This window comes from Lampetra fluviatilis, chromosome 3, assembly GCF_964198595.1.
Source record: "Lampetra fluviatilis chromosome 3, kcLamFluv1.1, whole genome shotgun sequence".
NCBI classification, from domain to species: domain Eukaryota; kingdom Metazoa; phylum Chordata; class Hyperoartia; order Petromyzontiformes; family Petromyzontidae; genus Lampetra; species Lampetra fluviatilis.
This window is the reverse complement of record NC_136277.1, coordinates 9,893,049-9,912,812: the sequence shown is the minus strand read 5'-3', so window position 1 is coordinate 9,912,812 and position 19,764 is coordinate 9,893,049. Positions and strand designations below refer to the sequence as shown.

General features: G+C 48.4%; 1 protein-coding gene across 1 annotated transcript in view; it reads left to right on the top strand.

The window, feature by feature from the left end:
- LOC144948306 (coronin-1C-like) overlaps positions 1-19,534 on the top strand; it is a 68,407-nt gene extending 48,873 nt beyond the window's left edge. Inside the window, exons 9-15 of the mRNA XM_078877742.1 lie at positions 802-906; positions 3,497-3,642; positions 6,089-6,146; positions 9,383-9,532; positions 10,810-10,926; positions 13,872-14,107; positions 19,486-19,534. Coding sequence (XP_078733868.1) covers positions 802-906; positions 3,497-3,642; positions 6,089-6,146; positions 9,383-9,532; positions 10,810-10,926; positions 13,872-14,107; positions 19,486-19,534 — 861 coding nt within the window. The remainder of the gene's footprint in view (positions 1-801; positions 907-3,496; positions 3,643-6,088; positions 6,147-9,382; positions 9,533-10,809; positions 10,927-13,871; positions 14,108-19,485) is intronic.
- Positions 19,535-19,764: the final 230 nt, after the last annotated feature.

Here is a 19,764-nt window from a genome sequence, read left to right as displayed (position 1 = left end):
AGTGTTCTTCACAAATTTTCAGAGGGGGGGGGGGGGGGAGGCACTTTCGCCGATAAGACATCATCGGCGTGAGGGCCACCACACATTTGAAAGCATTGGGGTTTGACAGCATGATGGGGGTGAGGGGGGGGGGGTGTTTTCACATTTCTGTATTGTCGGGGGCCGCACTAAAGGCCACCAGGGGCCACGAGTGGCCCGTGGGCCTTGCAATGGGGAACACTCGACTAAACGGACATGCCTTTTCAGCGAAGGCGATGATGACATCTCACCACCCAGTGGCTCGCTTCCCCGTGACGTCGATACGCACGACGGCATGTCGCGGCGCCACGCGTCATATGCGATGTGACGTCGTAGTTGGGCGTTAGTCGGGCGGTAGTGGCGTTGTGGAGATGAGGGTTTGGTGAATCTCCCTTCCCGTGGGCATTTTAGATGTCATACCCTGTGACGACACGCCAGGTGAAGGCAGTACAGCGAGCGGACTAAACTCCGTCCATTTTAATCTGTATGGGGTTCGAGTATTGCCCCCCCCCCCCCTCATGCGCATTGGGTTTTCTCCGTGTGCTCCGCTTTCCTCCCACGTGTGTAATAAACACTCTTCAATTGGCTGCAAAACAGCGGAACTCTCTTGTAAAATAGTCCTCGGACTCGGTGTGACTTTGCTTGGATCAATAAGTAATGCGTTTTTATTATCATCCCGCTGTGCACCTTGGGACGGCGACGCTATTATCGCGAAGTGAATACACACATCGGCAAGCGTCACGAAACCCACGCACGTGCCTGATTTTTCTCCCCCTGTTTCAGAAAAAATTCGAAGAGCCAATCACGCTGCAGGAGCTCGACTCGAGCAATGGAGTCCTCATCCCGTACTACGACATGGACACAAACATCATCTACCTGTGCGGAAAGGTACACTCGGGTTTTCCCTGCCGCGAGCCTCCAACCGGTCTGATCGCAGCACCTGGGTCTCCAACACTGACACCGGAGTCTGTACGAAGGCCATCCATCAAGGTCTTTGGGTCTCTTCCCATCAGCTCCCTGTCATCATCAGCTCCTTTAAAACTGCGTTTTGTGTTGCGTGTGTTGTCCTTCCCCCGCGCCTCCGATTTGCATGGTTGACTAAGTGAGAAGCTCAACATATAATACTGTAATAGGGGGTTTCCCCCTATTTTTTGGCAACAAAACTTAAACCTTTTTACAAGGATTCATGTCTGCATTAACCACAACACTTGCAAAAAAAAACATATTATGATTATGCATATATTATCATAGTATGTTTTTTTTGCATTTTGACTGCAAGTATTGTGGTTAATGCAGACATGAATTCTTGTTAAAAGGTTTCAGTTTTGTTGGCAGAAAAAAGGGGGAAAACCGCTATTGTTATATTTTGGTACTGGCAAAGGAGGTCTATTGATGAAGCTCAACATACCTACATCAACCATTCACCACTTTCACTCCCAGTGATTAGGTCTGTCCGTCCGCACCTACCAATGAGCGAGCCTTCCAAAACCCCAGCCCTAGCACCTGTGTCCATCTGCGATCTCCACCTAGCGAGCCTCTTCCACCGCACCTATAGCATCTGTGTCAGTCCACCTGTGACCCCCTCCCCCTGTCTCCAAGCTTCTTTTACTCTCCATTATCCATTAGCAAGCCTTCACTCCACGTGCAGCAGAATGGTCTATACCATAACAACCCAGCAATGTCTTCACTGGCGTCTTTCTGTGTGCGCCTCTGCGTGTGTGTACGTCTCTTGGTGTGGTGTTGCTCCGGTTGTCCCTCTGGGCTGCCCAAAACATCTTTCCCCGTGTGTCTTCTCTGTGTATGTACCTCGTGTCCGTCCACGAGTCATTGTCCCCTGTTTCACGTTGGTGTGTTCAGCCTAGAAGATGAACACAAAAAATTGAGCAGTCTTTTGAAATGCGTGGTCAACCAGGTTAGTCTCTAACTGTGTTGTTGGCCGACTGGTTTGCATCGCGTTGTGTTTCTAAGGTTTGTTGAGTTTCTCGTCTCCCATCTTCTTTCTGTATTTGCCTCCGTGCAGTTTGCCGTTCTCTATGTGCTATGTACGCGGTGTCCCTCTGTGTGTTCCCTTGCTGTGTGTTTTACCCCATTCCCAACTGATGATGAGCGCTTGTGTTGCGTTCGAAACGTCGTGATTTTTTTTACTTTAATTTATTAAAATTTTATTTTATTTCTACACACGTGACTTTACCGGAAAAAAACAACGAGTATAATACGGTTTGGTTTTTTCGGTGAAGTCACGTAGTTTAAAAAAGGAAAACGAAAACAAATAAATTAAATCACGACGTTTCGGAGGCAACACAAGCCCCCGTCTTCAGGTGGAGCAGTCACAGCAAAATTACTGTCACAGCAAAATTACTGTATGCATTTTGCTGTGACTTCCACCTGAAGACGGGGCCTTGTGTTGCCTCCGAAACGTCGTGATTAAATGTATTTGTTTTCGTTTTCCTTTTTTCACCTACGTGACTTTACCGAAAAAACCAAAGAGTATGGATCCTTGCAGTCACGAAAGCTTCAAATCTAGAATTAGTATAATGCCTTCACTGCCCATAATGCACACGTCTCTACCCGATTTCTCCCTGTCAGTGAGCCCTCCTCACTATTCTAACCCCAGCACCTGAGTGTGTCCCTCATTATCTTTCCATCGGCAAGCTTTACCACTCCACCTCACGAACAGGTGTGAAATTGGCGAGGTACGTGTTCCCCTGTTACCTGTGAGTGAGCCTTCACTTATCTACCCATTCCACCTGAGTCCATCCCTCCCTATCATCCACCTCTCCGCCCACAGCACCTGGGTCCGCCCAATGAGCTCTCATCGCTCCACCCACTCCACTCACCTCCGCAACGAAGCAGGCCTGCCACGGATGTTATTCGGTTTTGATGTCGCTGACACTTAGTGCTCATCGACAGTTCTTGAGGAGGTTGTTATTTTCGCTGCTGTCACCGATGTTGCTGTTATACTGGTAGGAACCCACTGGTTCCACCAGCCCACAGGGGATTATTGTGTCCGTCCGTCCATCGTGCAGGGAGGGGTTGGGTGGGGAGGGTGGGGCTGGGTGGGGAGGGGATGGTGAGGAGGGGCTGGGTGGGAAGGGTGGGGCTGGGTGGGAAGGGGAGGGAGGGGCTGGGTGGGGAGGGGCTGGGTGGGGAGGGTGGGGCTGGGTGGGGGGTGGGAGGGGTGGGACTGGGTGGGGAGGGGCTGGTCACCCCGTGGTGCCCTTATAAAACTCAACGTTTAACCTACTCACGCCGGCTTGTGCCCGCCCTCACAGTCGGGCATATTTGCGGAATACACCACGTCACCGTTGACCCTGGCCATTGACCGAGCAACCCAACGTTCCTACCAGCTCCCTCCGCAGGAATGTGTTTTTAATGACACATGGGTGTATGGAAAGTGGTAGTGTCGCGGTTAGCACCCCAAAAGTCTATTGAGGCTATACGGGGGATATTTGTCTTTTTGTCTTTTTGTGCGTGCCAGGGCGACTGCACGATCCGCTATTTCGAGGTCACTCCGGAACCTCCCTACGTCCACTTCTTGAACCTTTTCAGCAGCAAGGAGCCTCAGCGCGGCATGGGCTTCATGCCCAAGCGTGGCCTGGACGTCAACAAGTGTGAGATCGCGAGGTACGCGCGCGTGTGGTGTGTGAGTGTGTGGTGTGCAAGAGCATACATTCATGAGACTTGAGAACCCGGTTTTTATCACGGGCATCTGAATCTCGGATTTTCAAACCGTAGGATCTCAGTGGTGTTGGCTCAGTGCTCTGATCTCTGAGCCACTCGGCCACTCAGCCAATTACTTTTAAGAAGCGCGTTGTAGAGGCTGGTAGAGGCTGTGTCTTCCTACAGCCCTTGTGGGTTTTGCGGATCCAAATCTAGGATCACAGCGGTGCCAACTGTGCCCCCTGACCGTTGAGCTGCCATGTGCCACTTCAACCACGTGGCTCCCACAGGTTAGCGCTCACGGTCGTGGGGAGATGTCCACCGATTGTATTAATGACTGAGCAGCTCCATCGTGTTATAAACAACTCCGGTAAAAAAAAAAAAACATCCCATTTTGTCATATTTATTCCAGTTTTCATATTCAGTTTGTTCTCCTGTAATGCATGTTTTCATAACGCGAATTGGAGATAATGCTATGAATCTATTAAGGAACACATTTTTTATGACGCTAATTGGATATAACTCGATTGAGTGAGCATAACTACGTCGCGTCAGTAGGAATAAGCGGCTGTACGGCTGCCTCGGCGTAGCATCACGCAAGGCGGGGATGCTGCTGGACGCTTCTAGATGCTACCCACGTGCCTCAGTCTTTGTTCAGCCTGCAAACGCATCTCACGTGTTATCGCAGACTGCGCTTTACCTGAAATTATATACTAGCTCCTTTGCCCGTCCTAGGACGGAAGCTGTAATATTTAGGAACAAATTGAGCAGTGTATCATTGTACCTTGTGTCAATTTAATGGCAGTGAATCTTGCACGAAAATATGTCATCAAACACTTCACTGCATTTCATTGTAGCACTGTATCAATGGCAGAGATTATTGCACAAAACTACATCATAAAACACCTCACTTCATGTCACTGTAGCACTGTATATCACTGTACCTTCAATTTGTTCAAATTCACTGCTCTGATTCTTTATTCTCCTCTGCTTTCGGTCGCTGGGGTAGAAATAAATTGGAAATCGATACAATATGTGGAAAATCACCGAGAAATGTCTATTTTACCATAATGTAGAAGCATCAATTAGACTTACCTTTCGTCTCAAGTGCTGAAGAAATAAATAAAGACACCAAATCCACTTTGTTGCTGCGTAGAATTATTTATTAGATTCACTTTCAATAAAGAAACGTCAAACTCAGAGCGAATTTGCGAAAAAAATGATTTCCGCTCGACCTTCTGCATGAGTGTAGAAATCCACCCACTCATGAATATTAATGACAGGGGGGTGGTCCGGCATGTGGAGTGACGTCACGCGCTACACACAAATAGACATTCTTGGCTCATTATAGTAGTAAGTATTTAATTATTTATTATAACAAGATTTTACCATAAAGTGGCGTTCTTTAGGAACACGAATACCGCGTTACAGGAGAACGAACGATATCTATGATGCAAGGGCCTGCTTTTCTGGTTCTGTAGTGTGGCTTCTTGAATCTCTTCCACATTTTTTATTGTTTCACATAAACCTTATGGCGGGACTCCCGGGGTCCCGAAAAAAAAAAAATCGCAATTCATTAATTTACTTTTGGCGACTCCGTCCTACCGCGCACATAAACGCCGTGACCCACCTGGCGCGGATCATTCTGTTGTCATGTCGTGTCCAAGCGTAGCGGCGAGGACGAATACGCAGAAGAAACAAAACTTTGAAACTTTAATTAGCGCATCGTGTAGAGCTCGTCGAGAGGAATAGATGGCCGTGTCCTTTGCCTTCAACAGACGTAAAATGACGATTTAAAGCTTTTGTGACTGCAGGGATTCATATTCTTGGTTCTTTCGATAAAGTCACGTAGAAGGGAAATAATAAAATAAAACAAATATAAACATAATAAAATTCTCACGACGTTTCGGCCACAACGCAAGCAGCCGTCCTCAGGTGAAGAACAGAGCTGAGGACGGCTGCTTGCGTTGTGGCCGAAACGTCGTGAGAATTGTATTATTTTTATTATTTTATTATTTCCCTTCTACGTGACTTTACCGAAAGAACCAAGAATATAAAGAGACATAAAATGACGTCGCAACGCAGTTTATGTTGAGAGCCGGGGGCTTATGGGACCTCGTGTTTCCACCATAAGGTTCATATACTGCAGCCTGTTTCAGGTTTATAAACACATTTCAAGTTGTTTACAATCCATTGCAGATATCGCATTATATGGATACATTTACTGTCCGTTCCAAGGTCTGAAAACACATTTTGGCTCAAAAGGCCATTGTAGATTTTGGCATCGGCTCCAGCTTTTACAAAATTGTCCCACGCTTCATGACGCATTAGAGATTTAGCAATTTGAAGCTGGCATCATAAATACGGTGAATGTTTTATAACTTGTTCTAGGTTTTGCAATCTCTTCCAGGTTTTACAAGCTGCATGAACGCAGATGTGAGCCCATCATCATGACCGTGCCCAGGAAGGTAAGGACACCTTATCTTGCTGCAGCAGCAGCAATAGTGGTTGTAAATATTATGTAATTGGGCAAAAGTTCGCTGAGGCTAAAGGTCTCTTCCACAATATAAATCTCCGAGCATGAAATTCGGAATCCATTTCGCAATGAAAAGTGTTTTCGTGCACCGTTCGTGCAAAATCATAACATTGAAACAAAATTGAGTTCACCTGATGTTGCTCGCTCATGCCCCTGCTGGGGGATGGGGCCTCCACTAGAGGGGGGGGGGCTCAAGAGAGCCCCCCCCCCTCTAGGGGGTATATTGTCCCAACTCTTCCACAATGGACAGGCGTCTTGGAAGAGGTGGGGGTACCCACACTTTACCCCACCACACGTGGCGTGCCGATCGACTAACTGTGCTGAACCCATTGACACTTATGGGTTAGACAGAGATTGTGGGGGTTTAATAAATTATCCCCATTGTTGCTAATTGCCGCGCCGGGAAATAAAAACCCTACTGGAGACCTCAACGTTGTAAATCCAGCACCCAAAATGTGTGTGCGTGTATGTTGAACTTCTTTCACACCGTACGTAGGCAACCGTGCTAATCGGAGGTGCGGGGGAAGGACAAATGAACTAAACATAAAAAGCGGTTCTGAAGAAAATAGTTTTCAATTTAGATTTTAAAGTGCGTAGCTCCAGTTGCTTCATAACATCGGAAGTAAGGGTGTTCCAGACGGTTTATTCAAATACGTTTAGCTTGTTCTTCAAAATTGTATTGTGTTAGAAATGTTTATATAATGTAGTAGTTCAGAAAAATCTGGCTAGGTGGTGCTGTGATTGACTCACACTGGGAAGGGTTCACATTCAAATTCTGCTTAGGGGTTGGACTCATTCCATCATACCTCAGAGGTCAATAAAACATGTATGACTTTGGGGGAAAGTCAAAAGTGGTTTTGGTATGGATAAACTGGCCCCCACCACGAAAAATGTGGAATTTCCACTGCTGCCTCAGGGCTTAAGTTTCAAATAACACACAATAGCGTAAAAAAGCACTCAGACTTTGTGTATTATGGTAAAAACTATCAACAGTTCCTGAAGAAGTGCATTGTGGTCCTTGTGTCTTCGGTCATCACTGACTGCTGCCTTCAGATGGTCACATTTACTCAGATTGTTTTTATGGTGTCCTAAGACAATCAGGAACTACTGCTGTTTTTTGCATCATGCACAGAGGCTGGAGTGCTTTGTATACGTTTTCGTGTGTTGTTTGAAACCTACGGTTGTCCAGCCTGCAACATTATTTTGTTTTGGTGAGGGTTTTCTCATCATTGACAGACTTGACGACACCAGGAGCTGCCAACAGACACAATCGTAGATTGGGCCACGATGCCTCACACTCCCGGTGACGCGATGTTTTATCCTCGGCAGGGGTGCAACTATTGGGTATGCAGCGTGATGCGACACATAGATACACAGTCGGCCGCAAGGGGGCCCCGAATCAACAGATTAAACGAGGACAAAATGTTAAGAAAAATTATTCGAATTCTTTTTTTTTCTTCAAAATTAACCATGAATGCCAAAAAAACATTGTTACAAATGAAGAAAAAATAATATTTTCCGAAGAAAAAAAATACGTAGCGTAAAATATTAGTCGCGCTACTGGTGTTTGTTACTGAACCCCAGGATTGATAGCAAGAGGCATGATAACTTAATTGGGAGTTTTTTTACCTTTAAATATTTTCTATTGCATACAGGTAAAAAAAACATCCGTAGCTATTTCAGTAAAAGTAAGTCGGGAGAAAGGAGGGGGGGGGGCACGGTCGTATGCTGCATATCCCCGTTGAAATAGGTCAATGCGCCCCTGAATCTCGGCCATATGCAACCTTACAGGCAAGTGATATCTGAGCTTGCCGTCGGCCTCCTCTTGCAGGTCGACTCAGCCTTAAGTGAGTGGCTGGCTGCAGGGTGTATGAACATAAGCACTTGGAAGACCGACGCAGCCGGGCGTAATGCTGGTCGCGTCACGCGTTCGTGTGCCGTGCCGCCTTTTTAATAAAAATTTACAATCTTTACTGATCATATCTGGATTCGAATGATGTACATTTCGCCTAGATCAGTGGTTCTCAACCTTTTTCTAGCTACTGTACCCCCGTGTTGAATTTTTGTTTCAACCGAGTGCCCGCCTTGCCGCAGCTAATGTGGTTCGGAGAAATAAATGTATGAATAATGAACAATAGTATTTTAACCAGTTGTCCATTTTGTGAGGTATCCTAACTAGATAAGTAACTGCATGGGAATAAAACAAAATCAACGGGACGCTCAGAATGCGTGACGTAATTGGTTCGCCCTTGCTGGCGACGCTCGGAAACCACATTGTCTACGATCAATGAGTTTAGAAAGGTCTTTTATATCGGTCTAGGTTACCATATTGATTTCAATTTTATCTTTGGTTCTTTCGGTAAAGTCACGTAGATAGAGAAAATAATAAATTAAATAATAGAATACGACGTTTCGATTGCAACACAAGCAATCATCATCAGGTACATATGAAATAGAAAACAAACCTAGTAAGCTTAGAAATATAATGTAACACAACACAGATAGTCGGCTAACATAACAGTCAACACCCTACCTGGTTGATTACGTTCTTCCAAAGAGTGCTAAATTTGAGAGAGAGATAAAACACAGAACCGGAGACACATAGACAGACACATAAGCAGAGAGAGCTAACACAGAGACACACACAGGGAGAGAGACACACACATAGGCCTATGTGTGTGCCGATTGAGAACCGCTGGCCTAGACGGTGGTATTAGTTATGTTTAAGGAAACACAACAACTCGGGTGACGAGAAGGCTACCAGCCGCCTTTCCATTTTTCCAACCGCAAGGTTAGAATTCACAATCGTTTGTCATCTTGGATGAAGGTCTCCCCAGGCTCTGTCTGGACATACTTCACCACGCCGGTCAGCGCCGGTTGGTGAAGAGTTGCCCAGAAACGACACCGATGTTAACCATGGGCTGACAATCAAACCCGAGTGGCCAGGTTGATAGCGCAATGCGCTAACCACTGCGCCACCACTCACAAATGTCTACTGGACAATCTGTAAAAAATAAAGCTTCATAGCTCATCGGATTCCTCCAGTATAAATACATTTTATGATCTGATCCTTCTGATCACTCCGCCCCTTTGCTGGGTGCCCGCTCGCAATACTTGACCCCCCACCCCCCCATGGTCTACACACTGAGGGCGTCTTTGTCTTTGCAGTCGGACCTTTTCCAGGACGACCTCTACCCGGACACGGCAGCAGCTCAAGCAGCCATCGAGGCGGACGAGTGGCTGAGCGGCAAGGATGGCGAGCCCGTGCTCGTGTCACTGCGGGGGGGCTACGTGTCTACGCGTAGCAAGGACGTCAAGGTGCATTTCCTCTGCACCTTCAGCACAACTACACCAATACCAACCGTGCGCCATTCGCACGCTAAGTGGCGGTGACGTCACCACGGCGCCTGTGCCAGGCCAGGTGAGCTTAGAGGCCGGCCACGTGAAGTGTCGAAAACTCGCTGACAGGAGGTCACGGGACAGACCCAGGTGCCATGGGTTGACCGACTGAGATGACTGGCAGATGCACCATCTGTGCCCCCTACTGTGTCAACTTGCTGGACTTTAGCCGCTCGGCGCTCCGCTTGTTGTGCGCATCGCTCCTCTGCCCTCCATTTTTGTTGGAGGGCGACTGCCTTCAACTGACCAGAAGTGTCTTTCATAGAGGCCGACCTTGACACCGCTGGTACCAGTCTTTGGCAAGTCCACCCAGCTGCACATCCTCCAGTATCGCATCAGTCCATATTTTCTCCGAACAGGAGACTCCGCCACTCCACCTGCATCTGTATCGTTACCTCCTGTCGGCGAGCATCGACTGCCCCACCCACAAAACCTGGGTCTATGAACCTTCACAACTCCACCTTCAAGGACCGGGTCTGTCGTATGACCTCCCATTAGCGGGGCCTTCAGCCTTTCCACCCTCAGCACCTAGTTCTGTCCTTTTGACCTTCAATCGAGGAGCCTTCAGCACTGCCCATGACCACATGTATGTATGTTGAACTTCTTTCACACCATGCGTAGCCGACCACACTAATCGGAAGTGTGGGGGAAGGACAACAAACGTCAGACAAAAAAGCAGTTCTAAAGAAATTCGTTTTTCATCTAGATTTAAAAGAGCATAGCTCCAGTGGCTTCTCAATATCGAAAGGAAAAGTGTTCTAGACGGCCGCAGAAGTGGATCTGAAAGTGCGTGATGCAATTACTTCATTCAATGGCTAGCCAAAAGCTGCTGCGAGGATGACCGGGGTTTGCATAATGGTTTACGCTCCTTGACGAGATCAGCGAGGTGTTGTGGTTCAGGGGAGGGCAGGTTGGCGAGACAAAGCACCCAGAGGTCGGTGATCAAGGGGAACATCTTAATCCATACGGGAGTGGTGATGAGACTGAGAGCGGCCCTTGGAGGTCAGGTGTTCAGTAGGCTAGTGGCAATAGGGCTCGCGTGACACACACACATTAGTGGTAGTCGCTTAAGTCTGATACACACAGTCGATGTCGATTGTACCACATTTGTGGGACCTCGTGGAAGGGTTGAAATTGTATTATTATTGAACAGTGCTAATTGAATGGCGCCATCTTACATTGCTGCACGCTCGCAGGTCGTGCGACGGAACGTGTTGGACAACCGCCCGGCGAACCCGGACGTTCGCAATGGAGCAGCTCCGCCCCCAACGCTCGCCCGCAGCAAATCCGTGTGCATGGGCGGCAAGGAAATGGTGAACACACAACCACACAACAAGAAAGGCAAAGATCCCCCGCACAGCGTTAACAAACTTTTGAGGCATAAGCCATTAGAGGATACCTATGAAGGTGCGGTACGGCAAACGAGGGGGTGGGTGGCCAGTACCATGCCCCTTAGTGGCGATGTTTACGCACCGCACCAGGTACTCATTGGAGGCTGAGTTGACCTAGGGGAGGCCCAGGACCAGTTGAGATATTCGTCACCAATGTTGGCCTTGAGCAGGAATCGAACTCTGGTTGCCAGGCTCGTACTAACTACTACTAACATACTAATCACGACACTACCACTCCCCAAACATTTACACACGTTAAGAAGACAGCAGGGATTTGCCACTTAAGTGGAAATGATCACGGGAACCTGTGCCACGTACATTTCCACGCACGTACATATGTACACGAAGACGACCCCATATAGTGTTTTAACAAACTGTTATGGCTAAGTGCTGCGACCACCGATGAAGATCAATACAGCAGCACCAGGACTTGGTTCAGATATTCTCCAGTTATGTTGGCCATGATCAGGAACCGACCTTGGGTTGCCAGATGCACATCGCAATGTGCTGCCCACTGCACCACTGCTCAATGCACGTACGTACACATATTTACCAATACAGTAAAACCTTGGATTACGAGCATAATTCGTTCCGGAAACGTGTTTTGTAATCCAAAGCACTCGTACATCAGTTGTGATCACATGACGCTTGGCAGACAAAGCGTAAACACGTACTACTCGTATTGCAAGACCTCAATCGTTTATCAAATTAATATTTTTTTAAACATTTTGTTCGTCTTGCAAAACACTCGCAGACCAAGTTACTCGCAATCCAAGGTTTTACTGTACCCGACATTCTCCACTAAGTGACAGTGACGTCACCACGGCGCCTCTGCCAGGCCAGGTGCACTTTGAAGCCACGTGCAGTATCGAAGGCTCCTTGGCAGGAGGTTATTCATGTACAAAGACAAAGATCCCCCGTATAGCCTGTAACATATTGTTGGGGCAAGTGCTGTTAGCGAGCACCGATGAAGGCCGGAGCAGCACACGAGGGGTTGGGCGGCCAGCAATCATGTCCGAGACCACCTTTGTCTCCCTAGTGGCAATGTTTACACACCGCACCAGGTACTCATTTGAGGCTGAGTTGACCTAGGGGAGGCCCAGGACTGGTTCAGATAATCGTCACTGGTGTTAGCCGTGAGCGGGAACTGAACTCGGGATGCCAGGTTCGTAGCGCAGCGCGCTAACCGCCACACTACCGCTCCCCACTATGCACAGGCACACGAGCACATACAGCAATAGCAACCACCATTCTCCACTAAGTGGCAGTGAGGTGACTACGGTGCTTGTGCCAGGCTAGGTGCACGTTTAGGCTACATCAAATGTTGAAGTCTTGCTGACAAGAGCGTCAACAGGATAGATGCAGGTCTTGTGTTTTAACTGGAAGAGATGACGGGCAGATGCACTGTCTGCACTGCCCGCTGTGCCAGCCTGCTGTGTTACATTCTAGATTTGAATCTTTCGTGACTGCAAGGATTCATACTCTTAGGTGACTTTACCGAAAAAACCTTAGAGTATGCTGTGTTACAGTCACCCAACACTGTATTCATCATGAGCGCTGCTCACGCACGCAGTGGCTTGGCATGTGGGCCACATGACCCAACCAATCCATCTATTGTGGACCACATGACCCAACCAATCCATCTATTGTGGACCACATGACCCAACCAATCCATCTATTGTGGTCCACATGATCCAACCAATCCATCTATTGTGGACCACATGACCCAACCAATCCATCTATTGTGGACCACATGATCCAACCAATCCATCTATTCCTCATTAGGTCCTCCATGCCTGCTGGAGGACCTTATAGGAATAATACAGGGTGCTGCAAATTTATTTTAGCACTTATATGGGAGGATCGTTTTTAATATAAAAATAACGGATAATACACCGTAGCAAATGTATGTTAATAGCTTCAACAAGCCAAATAGTCTCTACTTTGTTCGCCATCATTGTCGATGCACGTCTGGAATCTTCTCCAGATGGTCTCCAGAGCCCGGAGGCACATTTCTTGTGGTATTGTTGCAAATTCCCAGAAGTGTTAAACATTTTTTTTAAGCACCCTGTATATCTCTTTCAAGAGTATAGGAGCTCCTCACACAATCTACTGTGGATACACCCAGGACTGATTGTAGGCAGGCTAGCCTCAGTGTGCCAGGCCAGTGCCAGCAGTCCTGTGAAGGAAGTCCGTGTGTTACAAGTGTAGATCGAGGGCAGGATTGTGGCTGAGGCAGCTTCCACACGGTTCAACGCAGCTGATGAGGAGGAAACGAGAATGAACTGGAACGATGAATCTGAACCCTTAAATAGTTACCTGGTGCGATGTGTAAACATCACGACTGGGGAGACAAAGGCGGCCAGGCGTGGATGATGGCCACCCACCCCCGAATATGGCCGTGGCGGCCTTCATAGGTGCTGCTCACTGAGAGCACTTGCCCCAACAGTCTTGTATTGGTAGGAACCACCTGGTTCCACCAGCCCACAGGGGATTATTGTGTCCGTCCATCCGTCGTGCATCCAAAAATGAGAGGGGTGGGGCTGGGTGGAGAGGGGAGGGTGGGGAGGGGTTGGGTGGGGAGGGTGGGGCTGGGTGGGTGGTGGGAGGGGTGGGGCTGGGTGGGGAGGGGCTGGTCACCCCGTGGTGCCCTTATAAACTCAACGTTTAACCTACTCACGCCGGCTTGCGCCTGCCCTCACAGTCGGCCATATTTGCGGAATACACCACGCCGCCGTTGACCCTGGCTATTGACCGAGCAACCCAACGTTCCTACCAGCTCCCTCCGTAGGAATGTGTTTAATGCTATACGTGGGCGATCTTTGTCTTTGTATGCTGAGCGTGCTTTCTCCCCCCCCCCCACTCAGTCATACGAGGACATCCTCAAGGACGTGTGCGACGAGGTGGGGCTCCTGCGCACGGTCGTGCGCAACCAGGAGCGCCGCATCGGGCAGCTCGAGGAGTCGGTGTCGTCGCTGACTCAGGCCTTGGAGGAGGCGCTCGCCATGGTCGACTCGGACGAGGAGCCCTCCCGGTCGACGGGTGGCCGGGACTGGCGCTGGGATGGACCGTCGAGCGGAAGGGACGCGGACGCCGGACGCGGGTGGGGACAGCCGTCGGCGCGCGCACAGGCAGACAAAGCGGCGGCGGCGGTGGGAAGGAGGGAGCCCCTCCCGGACCCAGACAGGGCCAGAGACAAGGGCAGAGATGTCGCTGTCGACAGGCGTTCGGACGAGGGTGGGGTTAAGACGAAGGAGAAAGAAGGCCGTTCGCACTCGGAGAAAGATAAGGCGAAGGGGAGAGGGAATGAGGCCGAGACGCGCACGGACAAAGCCAGGGATAAGGCAAAGGACAGGGATGACTGTTCAGGCAAGGGCAAAGCTGCAGACAGTGCAAAGAGTGTCGAGAAAGCGAGTGCTAAAGCAAAAGACAAAGACAACCGTGCGGACTTAGCGACGCACTCAGAGAAGGACAAAATCGGGGATGGGGAAAAAGGCAGAGACAAATCGGTGGACAAAGAAGCGCACCTTGACAAAGCCAGAGATAGGTCTAAAGATAGAAGTGAATGTTCGGAAAGAGCCAAGGACAGAGTATCGGACAAAGAGAAACACTTTAACATCGAGACACTGCTCGACAAAGACAGGCAGAAAGACAAACACTTTAACATCGAGACACGGTTGGACAAACGCAAGGATAGGGGCAACCACGAGGAGACGGGGGCGCACACGGGGAAGGACACGCCCCACGGGGACACTGCGGTGAGCGTTAGCGAGCCTGGGCAGACGGATGCGGACAAGGATGTCCCTGCCACCATTTCGGGTGCAGGCGAGGGTCACACGGAGACACCTGCCACAATAGCCGAGGTGCCCTCGGACAAAGGGGACTTGCACTCAGACACAGGCAAATCGCCAGGCACTCAGGCGGTCGTTTGACGCTCGTTCCGGAGGTCGAGGGGGCTTGGGGGGAGGGGCCGCTGGACGCGCGCACGAGCTCCTGAATTGAAATGCTTGACGAAAGAATATCTCGGAACTTTTTGGGATTGTGTCACGATTGTTTCCCAGGCGTTGAGACTATCAGACGTGCTGGGGCCGGAAGGTGCATCCATTGCGGGGCACGTCTTTGATAGAGCTCGCAGAGTTTCACATCTATCGATTTTTTCAGGGAAAGGCTGGAGAAGCTGATGCTACAGATCTTCTTCTGTTGCCTTTTTTTTTAATAGACACCTCTTAACGAGCAATTCGATGGTACTTCTTGAATGCTGTGCAGTGCGGCACGCCGACATTTCAGTCTTCTGATATATTTATACATTTCGGCTGTCAGGAGTTGGCCAAACCGACCGACCAGTGCGATAACCAAAAGGATGCATTTGGTGCACATCGGTGTGCAGGTTTGAGATCATCAGCTCGCTACAATCGATAACCCTGGTTTAGCCGCGGGTGACTGCCTGGATTTCCGAACCCAGAACTGCAGCAGTCGCAAATCAGTGCTCAAATGCAGGCGATCGATCAGTCACCCTACCGTGTAACTCGGCTGCAACAAGGCACTTTTTTTTGGAATCGGTCAAAGGTTAAGTAGAAATACGTGCTTGTGGATGGCACAATGCCTATTAAAATTGCAATTCTTAATGGGACTGCGTTTGTCTGAGTGACTGGAAGCCTCCTTAGACTTCGCCCCCCACCACCGCGTCACCTTTCACCTCGTACGACTGGGGCTTTCACCCAAGTAAACCACTACCTTGCCACTGCTGCCCCGTAGTGGAGGCGCGGTGTATTCACGGATTTGGGGTCAATTCAGTCTTTTTGTTACATAGGTCAAACATCTGAGGTGGTATGCAGCTGATCTAGCAATCTGTCTTATTTCTTCTGGGCAGAACGAGTCATTACTAGTTTCTGTACGGCACAAAAAGTACTCGAGTAATGGAGTTTCGTATATATAATGAGTTTTAAGCGTGTGCTAAACACACTCAATTTGACTTTAAATCTTTCCACTCGGGAAAGCTTCGCCGCTGAGTCTTCTCCAAGACTCTTCTTCCTGAATGTTAGGCGAGAGAGGTGAATTTATTTTTTGAGTCTTTGGTTTTTGTAGGAAACTTTTTAGGAATAATCGTTATTTTATAATGCGCCTTTCATATCGAATTATCTCGACGTGCTGTATGTAAAAAAAAATACAGTTTAATCTATCCTCACAAGTACACATACACATCAAATCGAATTGCAGTAAAACCCGATAATAAATAACAATAATGGTAACTGCACTTGCAACTTAAATAGGTGGCGAGATGTTGACTCCCTCACCTGACATGCGGGAGGTCGTGGGTTCGATCCCGATCCTGGCGCCTGTATATTTGGAGTTTGCATGCTCTCCCCATGTTTGCGTGGATTTTTTTCTCCGGGTCCTCTGGTTTTTTCTTCGACATTTAGAAACGTGCGTTTTAGAGCATTTGGCTGCTATATATTTCTACATGATAAGCCACTTCGGTGAGCTTTCATTTGTGGCCAGGTTGCTTCTGAAAAAGAGCTGCATAGTTCAAGTGAGCCTTACCTGGTAAAATTAAAAAAATATTTAATTTTTTTTATTCAGACAAACCACAATAAAAGCCAATAATAATTGCACTCGGTATCGGTAAAACTACTGGAAAAGCCAAACGCAAAATTAAGGACTGTATATTTATTATCAGCTTCGATGATAATTATTACACTCAACATTACACGTGAAATACAATGACATCCAAAAAGCAGGCATCTCTTATGAAAGCGTACAAGATAACCCCCAAGCGCAGATGTACACAGCAAGCCTGGTTGTTGTACTGCCCTACACAAATCATACTTCATTGCCCAGTTGATGGTCGACTCATGGCTGATCGATTGGTCCACCAGACCAACCTCCCGTGCTGCCGGATTGGACATGCAGGAGAAACACCGTGTCAGCCGACTGGTGACAATTGTCAATTAAACCCTTGCAGTACTAAAGGCTCACACCGGGCAGTATTACTCCGATGGCCGTTTGGGCACCATGGTAAGCGAGATGTTAACTACCTCGCCTGGTATAGAGGAGGTTGTGGGTTTGATCCTGACCCTGACGCCTGTATAGTTGGAGCGTGCGTGTTCTCCCCGTGGTCGCGTGGATTTTTCTCCGGGTCTTCCGCTTTTCCCCTCCACATTTAGAAACATGCGTCTGGAGTATTTGTCTGCTGCTAAATTTCCACGCGATAGGCGACTTCGTTGAGCTATCATTTGTGGCCAGGTGGCTTCTGGAAAATAGCTATTCAGCTCAGTGGGCCTTACCTGGTAAAAAATAAAAAAAATGGTTTAGTTGTATACTCTTTGGTTCTTTCGGTAAAGTCACGTAGGTATTTTTATTCTTATTTTTTTTTCACCTACGTGACTTTACCGAAAGAACCAAAGCGTATAGATCCTTGCAGTCACGACAACTTCAAATCTAGAATGGTTTAGTTTAGTTAGCGTGCATAAACACCGAGGGATGGGATCGAGCGAGAGGGGACTTGCAATATGGAGAGACGCATTTCTGAGTTGCTCTGCTGCAAGAGAGGTGCCAACACCTGGCGTCTTCCTAGGGTGGTTCTAAAACATTTGCCCAATAATAGACGTCTTAACGTGGCCGTGACGACAAATCAGGCCAGTTCACACAAATTCAAGGGGGTCCGCAGTGCGTGGCTGTAGTCAAGGTCACACGTGGGCACTTGCAATTTGTATCAACTGCATGTTGTAATTAGAATATGCGCAATGTGCCGGGTTATTAACGTGATCGTGTGCCAGATAAATGGCAGTGAAACTCATCCTATTCACCCTTCTGTATTCTGCACCCGCAACTCGTGTGCATTCGTGACGGACTGGACTCATAAGAGTGCGCGACAAGAAATGCCGAGACTTACTTCACTTATAATCGACCTTCCGATTATACACTCGTATGCACAGATACGAGGCGTAACACAGAGTTAGTGGCCAATCCCATCCCATTAACCATTCTTATTTTCGCAGCTTTTGAACCAACCTAAATGTACCCGTAAGAGAGGCCTCACGGAAGCATTTTATTTAGCCGGGCTGTGTCGAGGCGAGGATTTGGTGGATCAGGTGATAAAACTCTCCGTGGGCATCGATGAGGTTCCACACCCTGGCTTGCCAGGAGAAGGCAGTACAGCAAAATGTGGACCCCCACCAGTTCCATCTGTTTGGGATCGAGTATTACCCCCTCGCACTCGTGGTGCTCTGGTTTCCTCCCACTGGCCGATTACACCTTACCGTGCAAAGGACTCCAGGGGGCTTGGGGGTAAATTTGGCGCTGTCACACCAATTGGCTGTCTTTCCCATGTATGGTTCTTCCCCGCATCTCCGAGTCGTTTTTTTTTCTGTATCTCAGAGTGAGCGATAACCGTGCATGTATGCACGCTGGACTTCTTTTGCACCGTGCTTAGCCAGTCGTGCTGATCGGAGGCGCACGTTACAAGTAGAAGTTACGTAATTGTACAAGTGATCCTATTCGCGACACTCAAACGTGGATGAGAGGAGTAACCGGGAATTGGCCATGATTTTCCACGCAGGAAAATAGCAGAATGTGCAGATCCACACATAGCGCCCCCTGCCTCGACAACCGCCAAAAGTAAAGAATCCCAGAATTGTGACAGTTCATTGAATGTTGGTGGGGAGGGGAAGGACTTAGAGACAAGAGGTTGGTGGTGACGAGGCTTGTGATTGACAGTTCTTGCCGGTCGCATATCGACCGTACAAACCCTCAGGGATATTGCACAAGCAACGAAGGAAGCATTGGAGAAGCGTGGTGGTGGTGGTGGCATCAGTGACATTGTGATGACCCCCCCTTGACAATGCAAATATGGAAAAGAAAACTCTACAATAACAATAAAAAAAATCGCTCAGATTCACAATAAATGTACACGTCGTGGGAGGAAACCCCCTTTGCACTTTCTCCAGTCTCGTGTTTGCCGCATGGTACCGGCCACAGTGTGGTGGTGTTAAGAGTGAATTTCCATCAACAGGTCGACGTTATTCAGCCGGCTGATGCCACCGTGCTCTGCTGAAGTTTCCCCGCAGTGGGTCGAGCCAGTGCTGCTCAATGTAATCAACCAATTCTAGAGAAGGAAAGGTCCACAGTGAATGGAATCTCTGCTGACACGCGTACACGACCGACCGATTTACGGTCAACGCTGGATGGAGGGCCTCCTTTCCACGAAATGCGGCTCACGTGGGGATTAATTGATCGTGAAGTCAATGTCAGTGCGGGTCGGCGATGAAGTGCAGCATAGCTGCGGGAGCATAGAAGTACAATACAACGAAGTAGGGCAACGGGCACAGGAACCAGCGGTCAGTTTCAAGCTGGTTTAAAGAGAAACGCGTTTCTTGTGACACTTTCACGAATTGGCTTTGGGATGAGAACTTTGTGGACTTTAATAATTATTAATTGGCTCATATTCTTCCTTCTCCTTCTTCTTTCGTATGGCTGATGTAGATGCAGAGCAGCAACTACAAATTCACACTCAGGTGGTCAAGCCAGATAACTGCGTCAGGAGCACCGGAGTGCATCGCTGTGATGTCTCCTGCGTGTGAACACGTGTGCATTAATCCACGTTGTAACGGATGTAATATTTAATCCTCTCCCTCCCCCTCTCCCTGTCTGTGTTGCTTTGGGAATAAATAGCACGCGGTGCAATATGCACCGTACTTCCGTATGGGTGGACAAAACCTGGAATAAAAAAGATGAAATCGAAAGCGCGAGTTCCCAAAGAAG